Source organism: Equus przewalskii, chromosome 7, assembly GCF_037783145.1.
Source record: "Equus przewalskii isolate Varuska chromosome 7, EquPr2, whole genome shotgun sequence".
Classification (NCBI taxonomy): Eukaryota; Metazoa; Chordata; class Mammalia; order Perissodactyla; family Equidae; genus Equus; species Equus przewalskii.
In genome coordinates this window covers 9865794-9880433 of record NC_091837.1, presented here as the reverse complement: position 1 = coordinate 9880433, position 14640 = coordinate 9865794, and the positions used below count along the sequence as shown (strand labels likewise).

General features: G+C 56.9%; 1 protein-coding gene across 1 annotated transcript in view; it reads right to left on the bottom strand.

The window, feature by feature from the left end:
- The window catches only part of MN1 (MN1 proto-oncogene, transcriptional regulator), a 44219-nt gene extending 30417 nt beyond the window's left edge, over positions 1-13802 (bottom strand). The window contains exon 1 of the mRNA XM_008529716.2: positions 10036-13802. Coding sequence (XP_008527938.2) covers positions 10036-13774 — 3739 coding nt within the window. The 5' untranslated portion in view covers positions 13775-13802. The remainder of the gene's footprint in view (positions 1-10035) is intronic.
- Between the last annotated feature and the right edge of the window lie 838 nt (positions 13803-14640).

Genomic DNA, 14640 nt, shown 5'->3' with positions numbered 1-14640 from the left:
GGCCAAAGCTGCGGGCTGTTTGGCTCTGGGTTTTTTTTTTTCCCCCCAGCTTTCAAGACTTACGCATACTTTCTCTTCCTTCTTTGGAAGTCAAACCATGCGTTTCTCTAGAAGTTACACACGCCCGCCCCCCAGCACCACCATTTGTCAAGCAGCAGCGCGAAAGGTGCTCCAAGGAGGTTTAAGATTCCCAACCCTTCTCCATGTCGGTGCTCAGCTCCCAGGCAATGAAGAATTAATGCTCTGAAACTTTGGGGGGACCAAGGCGGGAGAAGAAGCCCCATGTTCTTTGGCTGTCCCCAAGACTCTGGGAGGCTGGGCTTTTTCTCCATCCTCCCCAATGAGTGATGGCAGAAGGGGCCACTCATCTTCTCTTCCTGTCCTGGGGAGGCGATGGGAACCACAACTGGGGGCCTTTATTCCGTGACAGGCGAGCAGGCCCATTAGCGCACAAGCTCACACACACACACACACACACACACACACACACTTCTAATCCCACCAAAATGCTTCACACACACTGAGCACAAAATAAATGCTTATTAACTAAACTGACCCAAAATAGCGAAATGCACAAGTAAATTAATCATGCTTCTCCCAGAGGGCTAACGGGATTACAAATTCGGCAAAAATTGACCACACTGAGATCAATAAGCTTCTACTTAAAACTGAACGAGGCGCAAACTTTGTACAAGCCGCTTCTTGGGGGGAAAAAAAAGAATACTTATTTTTTCCATTTCTTATTAAGACCTCTCGGGCTGGTGTGTGTACGTGTATGTGCGTGAGTGGGCGTGTGCGTGCGCGTGCGTGCACACGAGCAGAAACCAGCCAGGGGCCTCCAAAGCTTTATGCCCAGACAATTTAGAAATAGTCACGGCATAAGGATCGTGAAATTGCTCCTGTTTAAAAAAGCCAAATTTTGGTCCACAGCCTCCCCTCCCTGAAATACTGAACAAGCACCAAAAGTTACATTGCAGGGGATAAAAATGGTCAATTTGTTTTGAGCCAATTAGGCCTCGCTACAAAAGCATTAAGGGCTGCTCATGGCTGGCCCGTGGGTCCCCAGAAGAGAAGGAAAGAGAGGACTCTCATTTCTCCAGCTCCCTTCCACACGTGGCGTACCCTGAGTCAGGGAAATCTTCCTCTTGCTGAACTCGTCCCTTCGTTTCATTCCCTTTTTGCCTACCATTCAGAAAAAGAAAAAATATATATATATTGTGTGGGAGGGCACCGCTTGCGTTTCAAGGCAGCGGGACCTGCCTGCAAGCCAAGAATATCCCTGGAGAGGCTCCGTGCTGGGAGGTGGTCACCTCACAGGGGCACCAGGCACAAGGTCCCTCTTTTATGCAAAGACCTGGGCGCATTGGCGGAACTCGATGCATCTGCAGAAGGCCTCATGGGGCCGGCTCCTCTGCAAGAGAAATGGGCCACCAGCACGTTCCAAGGGCTTGCCCCACGCAGGGCCTGTCTGGGTCTTCACCGCCCCCAGCCCCCTGTGCCTGCCTCCGTCCCTAAGTAAACAGAAATGGGCCCTGATCGCTAACAGACACACAACGCAGACGTCAGTCCCAGGCTGGGTCCTCCACACCTATCTCCCCCATATCTGCGGGCATGTGGAAGCCCCAGGCCCAGCAGGGAGAGCTGGGCCAAGAACTTTCCATCCTTTACGATGGCCGACACTGGCCGGCAAGCCATCCACTCGCCCCCAGCCTTGCCCAGGAGGTGCTGTATAAATGACTTCCACATTTATAAATTACTTTCCACTCTTGAGCCCCAAGTGTCAGTAAATTACATTTCGACTCATCCGGATGCATTTCTCCCCCCATCATCCATGGAGAAAATAAACTGTACCCCAGTCTCCATCCAGTCTTGCTAACTGGGGGTGCTTCTCTCTCTGCCTTCCGGCTCCCAGGAAAGGATGGTAGATCATCCTCATCAGGACTCGGGCCCTACCGTTTTCAAGGACTTTTCAAACAGCCCAGGGAGACGCGGTAAAACCCGCTGACATCCCTGCGAATTCTCAACCAGCCCGCGCTTTCTCTGGAAGGCTGAGCTTTGGGGATTTCAAAGCAGGCTGTGTTTTCTGCGGACTCCCCCACCCCCTCTCTGATCATAAGATGGTCCCTCAGAAGTATTTTATTCCTGGTGGTCTTGCCAATCATTCGACAATGCTTGTGTTCCAAGATCCAAGGGCGTCTGAAAACACGGCTTCACGGTAACTAAAACGGGTCACATCTTTTTGACATCTCGCCCTGCCCTGGATGAATAGCGAGCACAGTGTGTGTGTGTGTGTGTGTACGTGTGCGTATGCAAGTGTGTGTGCACGTGCGTGCGTGTGCAAGTGTGTCGATGGAGGGCTTCGTTCATTAACTGTCGCCTCACGTTCCGGGAGCTCCCAAACACGAGCAGGAACGCCACCCTGGGGCCCTCAACTTTGCGGCAGACGCATTTCCCCGGGCACACCACGCAGAGCCAGCTGCGTCAGAAAGGCCGGAGACCGTGCCCCTTCAGGGAGATTTTTGACCCAAGCTTTAAGATCAAATGAAATCTTTATGCCCAAACACTTTTTAAACTATTATCAACAGTGAGAAGGAAAAAGCAATTTTAAATCCTCAGTCTCAAATGCTTCTTACGGGCCAATTAGTTTTCCCAGGACAAGGCTGCAGGGGAAAGGGCCGGAAACGCCCCGGCACCAAAGTCAGTCGGTGCTCCCTCCGAAGGTGTGACAAGAGCCGTCTATTCCTGAGTAGGTGCCAAGGTAGTTTTGGAGACAGGCAGGATTAAAGCAAGACCTAGCTGACCGCCCGAGTGTCTTCAAACACTCGACTCTCCAAAAGCATCCATGGCAAAGGGCCCCAGATATGCCTCTGACAGAGGGTCTCCCCAGGTCCCTAAACCATCGTCCACACGCCTCGCTTCACCCACACCGAACACTCGCTCAGGTAAGTCGGACTGTACCCCTGAAACGAAAGACTGCGCGGAGGAACAGAATCGCAGGGCCAAACACAGCATGAGGAGTCCCTGGGCTTCCACAGAGGTCGAGGATGGGGAGCAAGACGGAGGCCACCTCTGAGCTTTAAAAATCAGAACATAAAAACCTGCTTTCCCCCAACAATGTGAGTCTGCGGTGGGATGTTTACTGAAGGCTTTTCCCCCTTTTTGGACAAGTCTATTCCATGTAAGACGTTCCTTCTGGGGCCTTCAGAGGGAGCCAATTTATTCTCATGAATGCGCCCAGACCTCCAAACTGTTAAATTCAATTGCCTTTATGTTTAAAGGGCATTTGGGTCCATGCGAGGATGTATAAATCGTGAAAGGAGATGCACACGATCGCTATAAAGTTCTCTCGGATCCAGCTTCTCAAGGAAGTGGTGATAATGAAAACCCACCCGCTTTCTCAGCCAAAAGGGAGAATGAGACCTTAGGATGCTGTGGCTATGACAGACCCCCCCCCCACTCACTAAGTGCCAGCGGTGCCGATCTGACGTGGCCTTGTAGGGCCAAAACTGGAAGCTGTCAGTAACGGATTTGAAACAGCTCCTTGGATCTCACAATTCGGGGAGACCTGTGACAGTTTCTCCGCCACCCCGCACCCCGTGTCCTTTCTCAGCAAACACGGTGTCGGGAGCAGACCCTTCACTCTGTTCCCTAACCTGGGAGGCCGCTGATTAAAATGCAGCCCAGCAAACAAAGCAGGCCTCGGCGTCCTCTGATGGTTACAGCTCGCGAGAATGGTGTCTCTCCAACACCCTTCTTCGCTCAAGTCAATCAAACTTAACTCTGCTTCTCCATCTCGCTCACAGAATAAGTACGGAGTTGTAGCCCCTTAAAGTGCACACCCATAGGGTCATCTCACCGATACCCTAAAGTGACCGCCCAGGTGAGGCTGGGTGTGGGATGCATGTGGTCGTGCCGTTGGAGACGATCAGGGCCATTTGTGCGCTGGGCGTCCTATCGAGCGAAATGTGCGGGGGTCCCAGAATCGTCTCTTCCTTTGGGTCCCATTCACGGTTTCTCAGGGCCCAAGTGGCACTGAGTGGGGACTGTGGGCTGAGCAGTTGTGCCTCAGGACCCAGAGGGTCCCTGAAGCCAAGGCTGTGACTAATTCGAAAGCCCAGCGTCGTCTCCGCCACGTCGTGGGTACCAAAAGATTACAATAAAGGAGAGGAATTTCCATAAATGAGAAGCAGCGTCCGCTTCCCACAGCTGGGAGGGGGTGGGGGGCAGCCGAGCGGAGGGCGGGGTGCTGATTCAAAGATTCCTCTCCTGGCTGGAGAATGGTGTCAGCTGAACTCAGCCAGAGAGACACCTCCACGCTCGCTCACGCACGAAGCGCGGCGAGAGGCGACGTGCGTCTGCTACCGAAATTCTCCAGATCAAAGTCACCCACGGCCCAGGAGGCCCAGGAGGCCGAGATTTCGTAAGAAGGATCTTCAGAATCCTCCTTCCATTTTTAGGACTTGTGCTCATTCAATCCTTTACAGAAGCAGAACCTGTCAGCTAAGGCCATTGAGAAGGAAGGTTTAGCTTCTTTGCCCACTCGCCTTCGGAAAGCAGATTAAGGGTAAACTGGAGGAGGAGCCGGACGGTTTGATGGAAATATACTTGGCCATGCATATGTATATGTGTGTACGCCGGGGTGGGGCGAGGGGGCTACAGAGGGGAGCTCCTTCACATCTGAATCTCGTGGGGCCCTGCTTTCCTGCCTGGGTCTACAGACAGACCCAGACCAGACGCCCACCTCGGCCATGCTCTTTCAGGCCGGCCCCCAGACCACTGCGTGTGGCTCCAGTGTGTGCGAGGAGCCGAGGAAACTTGAAAATTTCCCCCCAAATGTCTCTCTTCTCCATCATGTGCTCGTGTATATATCAACATCTCCGCCACAAGCAATCAAAACCCACGCTCAAAGCTGTCCACCCAAGACGGGCCTAAAAATACACATTGCCTTCAAACAAACACGTCGCTCGGAGAGTCGAAACCCTGACTTGAGTCAAAATGATGAAGCTGGGTTATTCCAATCCCCTCCAGACGGAAGACTTGAGAGGAACAAGCAGGCGGGCAGGGAGGGGAGGATATAAGGTGTACCCACTGGTTACAGGGGGCCCCTGGGAGATCCAGGTCCCCTCTGGCATGGGAGGGTTTGGCGCCTTTATGTTGCAATGTGTTTGAGATGCCTGCCTGCCCTCACATACCCCCTGGACATTTGATCCGCTTACGTAGAGCTATAGCCTTTTAATCTCCAAAATTAGCCAAACAGAGGTAAATACAGTATTCCTTGCTAGGAGTATTTATCTCCTAAATGCTCTCAGCAAAGCAGATCACCCCCTGAGCAGAGAACACCACCCAATGTTATTGTCACTCAAGTGGAGAGAAAGGTGATTTTGCTAAATCTTCCGGCATGGGGGGAGTTCGGGAGGTCCTGTGAAATCCCAAGGATACACTCAAATCTGCTCTTCCAGAGTGGGAAGAATTTGCGTCCTCTAATTTCACCTGGTCCTCCCGGACTGTTTATCAAAGAGGTACATTTTATATCAGCAGAGGGTATCAAGTCACTTCTTGGCGAGGGCAGTCGTATTTTCAGGACCTATTACGATTCTTTGTGGAAATTTAAATACCTCTGTCAGGCAAACAAAATCATATCAGGAATCAGAGAATTTCATTGCTAGAAAGAGAAATTAGATTAACGAACCCTTGCTCCTTTCCTAGAAACCTCAATAAAACAGAAGTACATTTCAACAGACTCTTACTTCCGGTCTGAAGGGGCCTCGCAAGCAATCGAAATGAATTTATATGAAAGGAAGATATCCTTGAGGAAAGGCCTTCAATCTACAAAAAAATGGACTATATTTATATACATAAGGATATAGAAGTAGATATTACATATTAGAAGGCCGTGGCTATTTAAAAGCAAAACAGTCAGAAAAATCCAGTGGCAGAAACCATGACAAGTTCAACAGCGATAAGCTTCAGCCCCTTAAAACATCCCTGTCCTTTATTAACGTTTAGTAGAAATGTATAATTGTAGATGTGCACAAGGTTGGGGTTTTATGTGGGGAGGCGGGCAAAGCAGACAGGTTTATTACACCGATGAAATATTAAACAAGCACCAAAGAACGGTAGTAGTGTGTCCCGGACGAGCCAGGGAGTGGGCAGGCCCCATCCTCGCGGCACAAAGCGGGCTCCTATCTGTTTACATTACTCCTGATTAACACCTGCGAAGTTTTGGGTTACATCTTCCGGAGGCGCAAAAGTCCCATGAAGGCATGCAACCCGGGGCTGGCTCATTTCGCAGGGAAACGGGAGAGCAAGGCTCCTTGCCTTCCCAAAACAAGTTTGAGTGAGCCTTAAAAATTCTCTCCGCAGTGTGGGGAGGGGGGAGAGCGACTCAGAAAAATAGCACTAGGATCCCCCCTGCGAGCCTCCCCCAGGCCTGCTCCTAGACTAAGGAGATTCAACGTTCAGATCCTGCCTGCCTAGTATTTCTCAGCACTGACTGTGTTCCAACTGGAACACGGAGAGAAGCATGAAATTCCAAAAATTTCTCCCACATCATTGTAAAAACATCATACTTCCAAAAAGGGCAGGATTGTATGCAGAGCGTATACAGAGAGCTCTCCCATTTCAGTGTGTGTGAAAGAGCGCTTCTAGACAGCTCGGGACCTCAAGATAGAGAGCAACCCACGGAATGGAACTTTGGCAAGGCCAAACTTATTACAGACCACGGTTAATTCAAGTTTTGAAAATCGTCAAGGGCAGGAGAGGGGAAAACACCCTTTTTTAGGCTTCATATCCTTTCTCTACAATCTAACATTGTCTCTCCTTCTCTGTCTGTTTGGAAATTCCTCCATAGCCACACATCTATTACAAAGATAGGTGGGCGATTTTGCAAACTAATTTCAAATTCATGTAATCCTCAGTAATTTAATGGATGTCTGAATAGGCCCAAACTCAGGCTGGTTTTTTTTTTCTTTCTTTCTTCAACCTCACCCTCCCCCCACTCCAACTTTGTGCAAACAGAACCCCCTCGATAAGATGCAGAGTTTCATTATAGAAAAGTTGTTGGGTGGGTTAAGAAGTCAGAGGAACCATAATTTGGAAAAGTTCACTTTCCTCGTAAAAAAATCATCATCGCATGTGATTCTGGCCTAGACTTTGCGAGAAATGCAACTTGCCAGTCGAGTTCCCTCCCCTCCAAAAGACAACTAAGCCCCATAAGACAATCTGGGCACGTCCCAGTGGCTACACGGCTGGTGCAGTTCTGAAGACTTCTTCGTTCTCTCCAATCTGAGCACGGATCATTTTGTTAAATACCGGCTAGGATTTTGCCATCGGAGCGAAGAATTTCAGAAACGGTGTTAATATTTAATCACATTAGGACGGGTGTGTTTTATGGCGTGACAAAATAAAATATCATTACAAAAATGAGCTTTGCCTGAAAGGGGCTGGCGGGCGGGGGTGGGAGGTGACAGAAAGTGCTTGCTAGGGCTGGAACCTAGAGAAGGTACCTTTAAAGCCTGGGGACACCACTGCTTCATGGCTGGGGGGACCACGGGCCGGTGCTTAAGGAGCAGCAGAATGTTTTCCTTAAAAAAAATGTTTTAACTCTATTTCGAAGTGGCACACTTCACTCTGAATTTCAGCCGGGGGGCTCGGGACCCTGCTGAAGGCTCTGTGTACCTATTTATACAGCATGTACAGATGGAACTGCACGGTGTTATCATAATGAAAAGTTCAATCATCCTTATTTACTACCAGTAAGGGAGTAGAAATCGGATGCACATACCTTATAAAGCCTTAACTAGCAGCCCCAAGGCTGCAGAAGCTGTGAGTGACCTCAATTCGGGGCTTTATCTAGGAAACTATCCTTCCCACATCAGAGAGTGGAAAACAAAGGAGGTCAAGTGGGTGTCCCTGCCCAGGCTTCTCAGGCGGCTGGGCTGGCCCGGTCTGTGAAGGAAGTCCCTGTCCTCTCCTGGGCAGGGGAGGGCCGCGTTCAGCTCACAGGGGAAGTCAACCTTAACGTGCCCAGCATCTGTATCCCCAAAAATATTTTCCCTCGCCTGACTGTGATAATGAAACAAACAAAACAAAACGTTTCTTTAACGACATTTCTTCATTCACAGCCCCCTGCATTTTTTTTTTTTTCTGCAAAGGAAAACTAGTTGGACTGGGGAGAGAGTGGTGTGGCACCTTAAAAAAAAATCTTATTAAAAAAGGGCCTTCGAAAGGCTCGCAGGCAAAGTGCTACTGGTTTTTCTTTATTAATTCTCTAAATCAGGTTTGCTTTTTGTTTTTTTTTTAACTTTTCTCACCCCATTTTGGCCAATATGTTGTTAATTATGGGGGGGGAGGGGGAAGGGGGAGGGGCGGCCAGGCCAAGCCAGGCCAGGTAGAAGTGACAGGGGCTGCGATTTGTGCTAACCAGCTATCGATCGACCGGATCGAGATGTTGTGTACAAGAAAATAAAAGAGAAGGGGGGCCGAGCGCGCAGGATGCTAAGTCCCACTCCATTTTCAAAAGGGGGAGGGGGGAGGAGAAGCAGCCGAGGGTCCCAAACTAACCAATTTATGGCCTTGCTCGGGAGAAGCCTGCAGAATGCTGATGCTGGGCACAGCGGCTGCTGTGCATGCTAAACGCGGCTTCAAATGAGAGCGCGGCGTCCCGGGCTGGGCGGTAGGCAAACAAAGAGAAGAGCGGCGCGGACGTATTCATGAATTAGAAAACCCAAGCGGGAAGGCTACCCGGTCGGGCGGGCGCCCGCCGCCCCCCGACTTCTGAGCCACCCAACTCCCCGCCTGCTTCACTTCCCCTCCTCCTCCCGCCCCTGCCCCCACCCCGTTCTCCTAAAACCTACCCTCACCTCAAACCCAGGGTCAAGAGATGGCAGGATGTGGGGAGGACCAGGAAAACCAAGTCAGAGGAAGAGAACTCTAGGAGAGGGCAAGAAGCAGGAGGTGGATTTTGTAAAAGACAAGCTTAAGTCCGGCCACTGGCTGCACGGGAATATTCCATCTGGTGACACCAAGGGGATTCAACTAGGGTTGAACAGAAAAAGGTAGGAATGGGGGGAAAAAAATGATGTTAATTTTAAGAAGCCATTATCTGTACGGAAAAAAAAAGGCCTCATTATAATAAAATGGATATCTACTGCAGCCCAGTCATCTTTAGGTTAAAAAAACTGATATTCCTTTAACTGCAATGGTGGTCCATTTCTTGACCCCCATCCCACCCACCTTTAAGGCCTCCGGGCCTGGTGGGGAGGGGGTGCTCAGAATGCAAACGAGAGCTGGGTCCAGACATCTGTCACAAAAGCCAGGGGAGATATTGACAAACGCGGGTCCTTTGTGTCTTAAGAAGATATATCCTATCCCCATACACAAATGATGCCCTGGCTGAGGGGTCCGCTCTCTGCCAAGCAGACCCCACCCCAACCCCGGCCCCCCCACCAGATGCCAAGGAGATACACCCTGAAAAGTCCACCTGTGTCCTGCGACCCAGACAGGTCCCTAGTTTTTCAAGGAAACTCTAGGAGTTAAGGAGAGACGAACAGCTATTCATTAGGAACAAATGTCAAATTAGGCATCGCCCCTGAGTGGTGCTGCCTGGCGACACCAGAGCTGGTAACTTTCTTTCCTAAGGATGCTGGCACACCAAAGGGAACTGAGGCTGGAGGCTGGCTGATTAGGAGAAGGTAGAGAAACATCAACACAACTTCCCAGGTGGCCTGCCAGGAGGAGGGGGATGGACACAACTCCTAAAAAGTGGAACCAGCCTGAATGTTGAGGATGAGGAGTCTTAGGGTAAAAGGAAAAGGACCTGGTCCTCTGAGCAACCAGCAAGCCAGCTAAAACTTGAAGACGGGGATTCACAATAACCCCCAAAGGGCTGCCGCCTCAGTTCTTACCACCCTGTTGAAACAGAATCTACCTGGCAGCCTGTGCTCTCCTAACCTCAAGGACCCTCCGCCTTTCTGGAGCCTTCCAGGCCTGCAGTGGGGCGGGGCGGGTTTGGGAGAGGTGGGAAGGATGCTATACCTTCTTTGCTGTTGGGGTTCTGGGGTTTGGCCTTCTCCCAGGGCGCCAGCGTCTTGTCGTCGTCTGCGCCGTCCACCAAGGCCTTGTCAGCGGGCATGTACCAGGTGGCGCTGTGCTCGGCCATCAGCGAGTCCAGGTCGATGGTGCTCATGGCGCTCTTGACCGCCTCGGAGCAGCAGCTGCTCAGCTCGCTGTCGCCATTCTGCGCGCCAGAGGCCCCGACGGCACACTCCCCCTTTTTGCCACCCTTGAGCCCCAGGGGCTGGTCCTCGGAGATGCTGAATTGCTGCCTCTGCAGCTGGATCTGGGCCTGGAGGATCTCCAGGGGGTGGATCTCGTCGGGTGGCGGGGCCCCGCTGCTGCTCGTCGGGGTCCGGACCTGCTCCAGGCCCGGCGTGCCGGGATGGCCCGCGCCCCCGCCGCCGCCGTAGCTGTCGGGGGTCGAGGTAGACGTAGACATGATGCCCAGGCCCAGCGGGGGCGCCTTCGGTCCGTGTTCCCCGGCGACCACCCCACGGGGAGGGAGTTTGGGCGAGCCTGTCACCAGAGGGCTCCTACTCGCTTTGGCCAGGGCCGGGGGGTTGTCGGAGCTGGAAGACACCTCGTCCTCGTTTGCGTAGCTCGTGCTGACTTCGTCCGAGGCGAACTCGCCCACGTGCGGGGAACTACTGTCCGACTTGGCCCCGCCGTCCAGGGACGCCATGAGGTCCGGCTGGTCCCCCAGGAGCAACTCGGCCCCCTTCCCCCACGACGGCGACGTGAGCGCTTTCTCGTGAGGCGTCGGCGCCCCGCGCGCCTCGCCGGTGGAGCTTCCCCCGACGGCTGCGCCCGGCGCCTGCTGTTGCCCTGGGCTCACCCCGGGGGCGCCCCCGCTGTCCGGCGCGGCAGAGTACTTGTCGAAGAAGGTCCCGGGGCTCACGTGACCACTGTCCCTTTTTCTGCGACCCCGGCCCCGGCCGCCGCCCCCGGGGACCGGCTTGCCGTCGTTCCCCGACGTTGACTCCAGGGTGTAGTTCGGGGAGAGACTGGTGCCGTCCCCCGGGGCGGGCGGGTTGGGCGGCCCCGAGGCTTTGGAGCCGCTGCTACTGGTCCCCGACGGGCCTCCGGGCCCTGGGGCCCCAGGAGCAGCCCCTCCGGGGAAGTAATCCGAGCCCGGGTTGCCGGCCACGGTCGCGCCCTCGGTCTCGTTCTGGCTCAGTTTCCTCTTGCCCTCGGGCGGGTTTTTCTTGTTGAAGGTCACGTTGAGGTTGGGAGCGCCCAGGCTGGCGATCATGTTCTGGCAGGCGGTGGAGAGCGCAGCCAGGCAGCTCTGGCCGAACAGGTTGTCCTTGGAGCTGGGCTTGTTGAAGGAGCCCAGCGAGAGCGCGCCCAGCTTGCTGGCCGAGGAGCGCTGGCTGGGCTGGAAATCAGGCTGCGGCGGGTACGCGCCCCCCCCGCCGCCGCCGCCGCCGCCGCCCGTGCTGCCGCCGCCCCCACCCGTGCTCGGGGGCGAGTTCACGCCCGGGCCGCTGTGCGGCGTGGCCTGCCGGTTTGCCGCGCCGAACGGGAAACCAGGCTGGCCCGCGAGCGCGGGCGCGCTGAAATCCGGCGGCGGGGGCCGGCGCTCGGAGGGAGCGCTAGGCAGCCCCACCCCAGCCCCGGGCGACTGCAGTTGGCCCAGGCTGGCCAGGCTACCCCCGAACTGCAGGCCAGGTGAGGGCAGCGCGGGCACGTGGCCTTCTCCGGGCATCCTCAGCGGCTCCTGCAGAGGGCCCCGGAACAGCACCCCTGAGCCACCCGGCGGAGGGGGCGGTGCCAGCCCAGGGTCGTGCGGGCCGCAGTCAGCCGGCAGGCCCGAGCCGCCCATCCTGCGAGGCAGCAGGTCACCTGGCGACGGATGAGGCCCTGGGAACCACGCGCTCTCCTGCGCCAAGTGCGGCGCCTGCTGCTCGAAGGTGCCCAGGCGCCCTGCGCCCGCGCCGCCGCTGTCACGCTCAAAGTTCGGCTGGGCCAAGCCGCCCACCGGGCCGCCGTGCACCAAGCTGCCCTGGCCCACGTCCCCGGGGTGGCCTAGCTGGGCCAGACTGGGCTGGCGCAGCCGCTGCTGCTGATTCCGCGACGCCATCTGCTTAATCATGAGGGCCGCGTTTTGGCGCTGCTGCTGCTGTTGCTGCTGCTGCTGTTGCTGCTGCTGCTGCTGCAGGGACTGGTGGTCCGGGGCCGGGTGCTGCAGGGGTGGCCCCGAGGGGAAGCTATCGGGGACAGGCGGCGTGAACTCGCCGGGTAGGCCCGAATAGGCGGAGGGCGAGAGGTGGTTGTCCAGAGCGCCGTTGTGCATGCTGCCGTTCCACGACGCGCAGCGGTCCACTCCCGCGCTGCCCGGGAAGTCAAAGCGCGGCCTCTTGGCCACATTCATGTAGGGGGGCGCGTCGAAATGCTGCAGCCGCTGGTTGGGCGCCTGCTGCGGAGGGGGGTGCTGCATGTTAAACACAGCCTCGGAATAAGGGTGCATACTCCGGTTCTCCAGCCGGTGGATGGGGTACTCGAACTGCGCGTGTTGGCTGGGCAGCATGGGGCCCCCGTCCTGCAGGCCGCCGCTGGGCGTGCCCGCCTCGCCTTGCTGGGGCCGCGGGAGCGCAGGAGGGCACGAATTTTGTCGGACCAGAAGACCGGGCGGCGGCGGCTGCGGCTGCTGCGGTTGCTGCGGCTGCTGCGGGGGAGGCTGCTGCGGGGGCGGCGGCGCCTGCTGAGGAGGCTGCATTAACGGGTGTCGGGAGCCTACCCCCGGCTCCAGACTCACGGGCATCTTGCGGGCCCCGCCGAACCTCTCGAAGAACACGCCGTGCTGCTGTTGCTGCTGCTGCTGCTGCTGCTGCTGCTGCTGTTGCTGGGCGTGCATTTTGGACAAGCCCACCATGCCTGCAGCTCTGGGCATGGACGAGGCACCCGGGAAAGAGCCCCCGGGAACCTGGCGGCCAGCCGCATAATGAGGCAGCTGCCCCTCGGAATCAGAAGGCGAAAACATGTCGAAATGTCCTGAGGGCGCCTCGCCCGGGTAATTGTATTCCAGCGAGTCGACGGCTCCTTGGTTCGCCACCCTCCGGGGCTCCAGACTGTGGGAATCGGAGCCGCTGGAGGCGGGCAGGCCGTGGAAGGAGGCGGCTCGGTTAGGGCTCTGGTCCAGCGGCAAGCATGGGGCAGGCACGGCATGGCCCGAGGCGCCCGAACTGTGAAAGTCCGGAAGGTTCCCGGGTCGCTGCGGGCCGAAGCTCTCGGGCCCCTGGCTCTCCGCCATGTGGTCGTAACCCTCGGCAAACGGCGGCTGGCTGCCCAGGCCGCCGCCGGCGCCTCCGTAGCCAAGCAAGCGACCCCCGTGCAGGCACGAGGCCCCTGGGTCCGGGCCGCCAAAGTTGCCCCCGAAGTGGGAGTGATGCTGGTGGGGGTGGTGGACTCCTGGGTGTCCGTGGTGCGGCTGCTGGCCTCCGAAGAATCCGTGTACTGGCTGCGCCTGCAGCCCCCCCGCGTGCAACTCCGAGTGTCCGCGCGCGTGGAAGCCGTAAGGCTCCATGTTCATGCCCAACATCGGGGGCTCCCCCAGCGCGCTCATGGCAGGGTCCACCGGGCCAGGGGGTCCCCCTGCGTGGAAAGCCGGGGCCTTAAAGTGGGCGTTCATGCTTAGTCCGGCCTCGTTAAAGTTCCTCTCGCCCTGGCCAGCGTTCCTGCTGTTGATCTGGGGCTCGAATTGGTCCAGCCCAAACATACTTGGCGGGGGGCGGGGGGATCAATAGGGCATGACAGCCTGCTCTCCGCGGCGCGCCTCCGGCCAGCTACTCGTTCCGGCGCTGGGTTGGACGCTCCGGGACGCTCAGCACCGCGGGGGCGCAGCGCGCGCCGCCACCTCGCCAGGCGTGTGGGTTATCTGCTCCTCTCGCGAAGCTCTGCCTCTGCCCCACGCGGGCCTCTCACATCTTGCGGCGCCGCGGGGCCTCCAGGAGCCGTGTTGGGGGGCCCATGCCCCGGGCCGTGGGCACAGCCGCGGGTGGGTTTGCGGGGAGGGGACGGAGCTGCGGACGAGTGGAGACAAAAAGTTAAGTGGGGGGAAGGAGGCGGGAAGGAAGGAGGGAGAACAGAGCGATCACCTTCTTAAGTCCGATTGGATCGAGTGGGGAGCCCCGGACGCCGCCGCAAGCCTGCCGGAGTCCGTGGTGGAGCTGCTAAGGGACCGAGCAGGGAGACCCTTGAAAGCGGCGGCTGGCGCCGGGGTACGGACAGAGCGGTCCCTCCCCCCGCCCCCGGAGTCCCCGCGCTCCGCAGCCCGAGCCTCCTCCAAGCACGATCCGCTCGCACAGTCCCCGGCGGCCCCAAGCGAGCGGCTACTGCTTCTTCAGCGGGTCGGAGGACTGGAGGCTCCGCTCGGCATCACCGGCGCCCGCCCCCGAGCCGAGGGCGCAGCGCGGCTGGGGAGGCGGCGGGCCCGGGGTTGGAGCGGAGGGCTGGGGGAAGGCGCCGCTCCCCTGCTCCGCGGCTGGTGCGCTGCACCCCGGCGCGCCGCTTCGCGGCCACGTCCGCTGCCTGCCGCTTCTGTCGTCCGCTGTTCGGTCTCTGAGTTCGCGGGGGGCTCCGCGC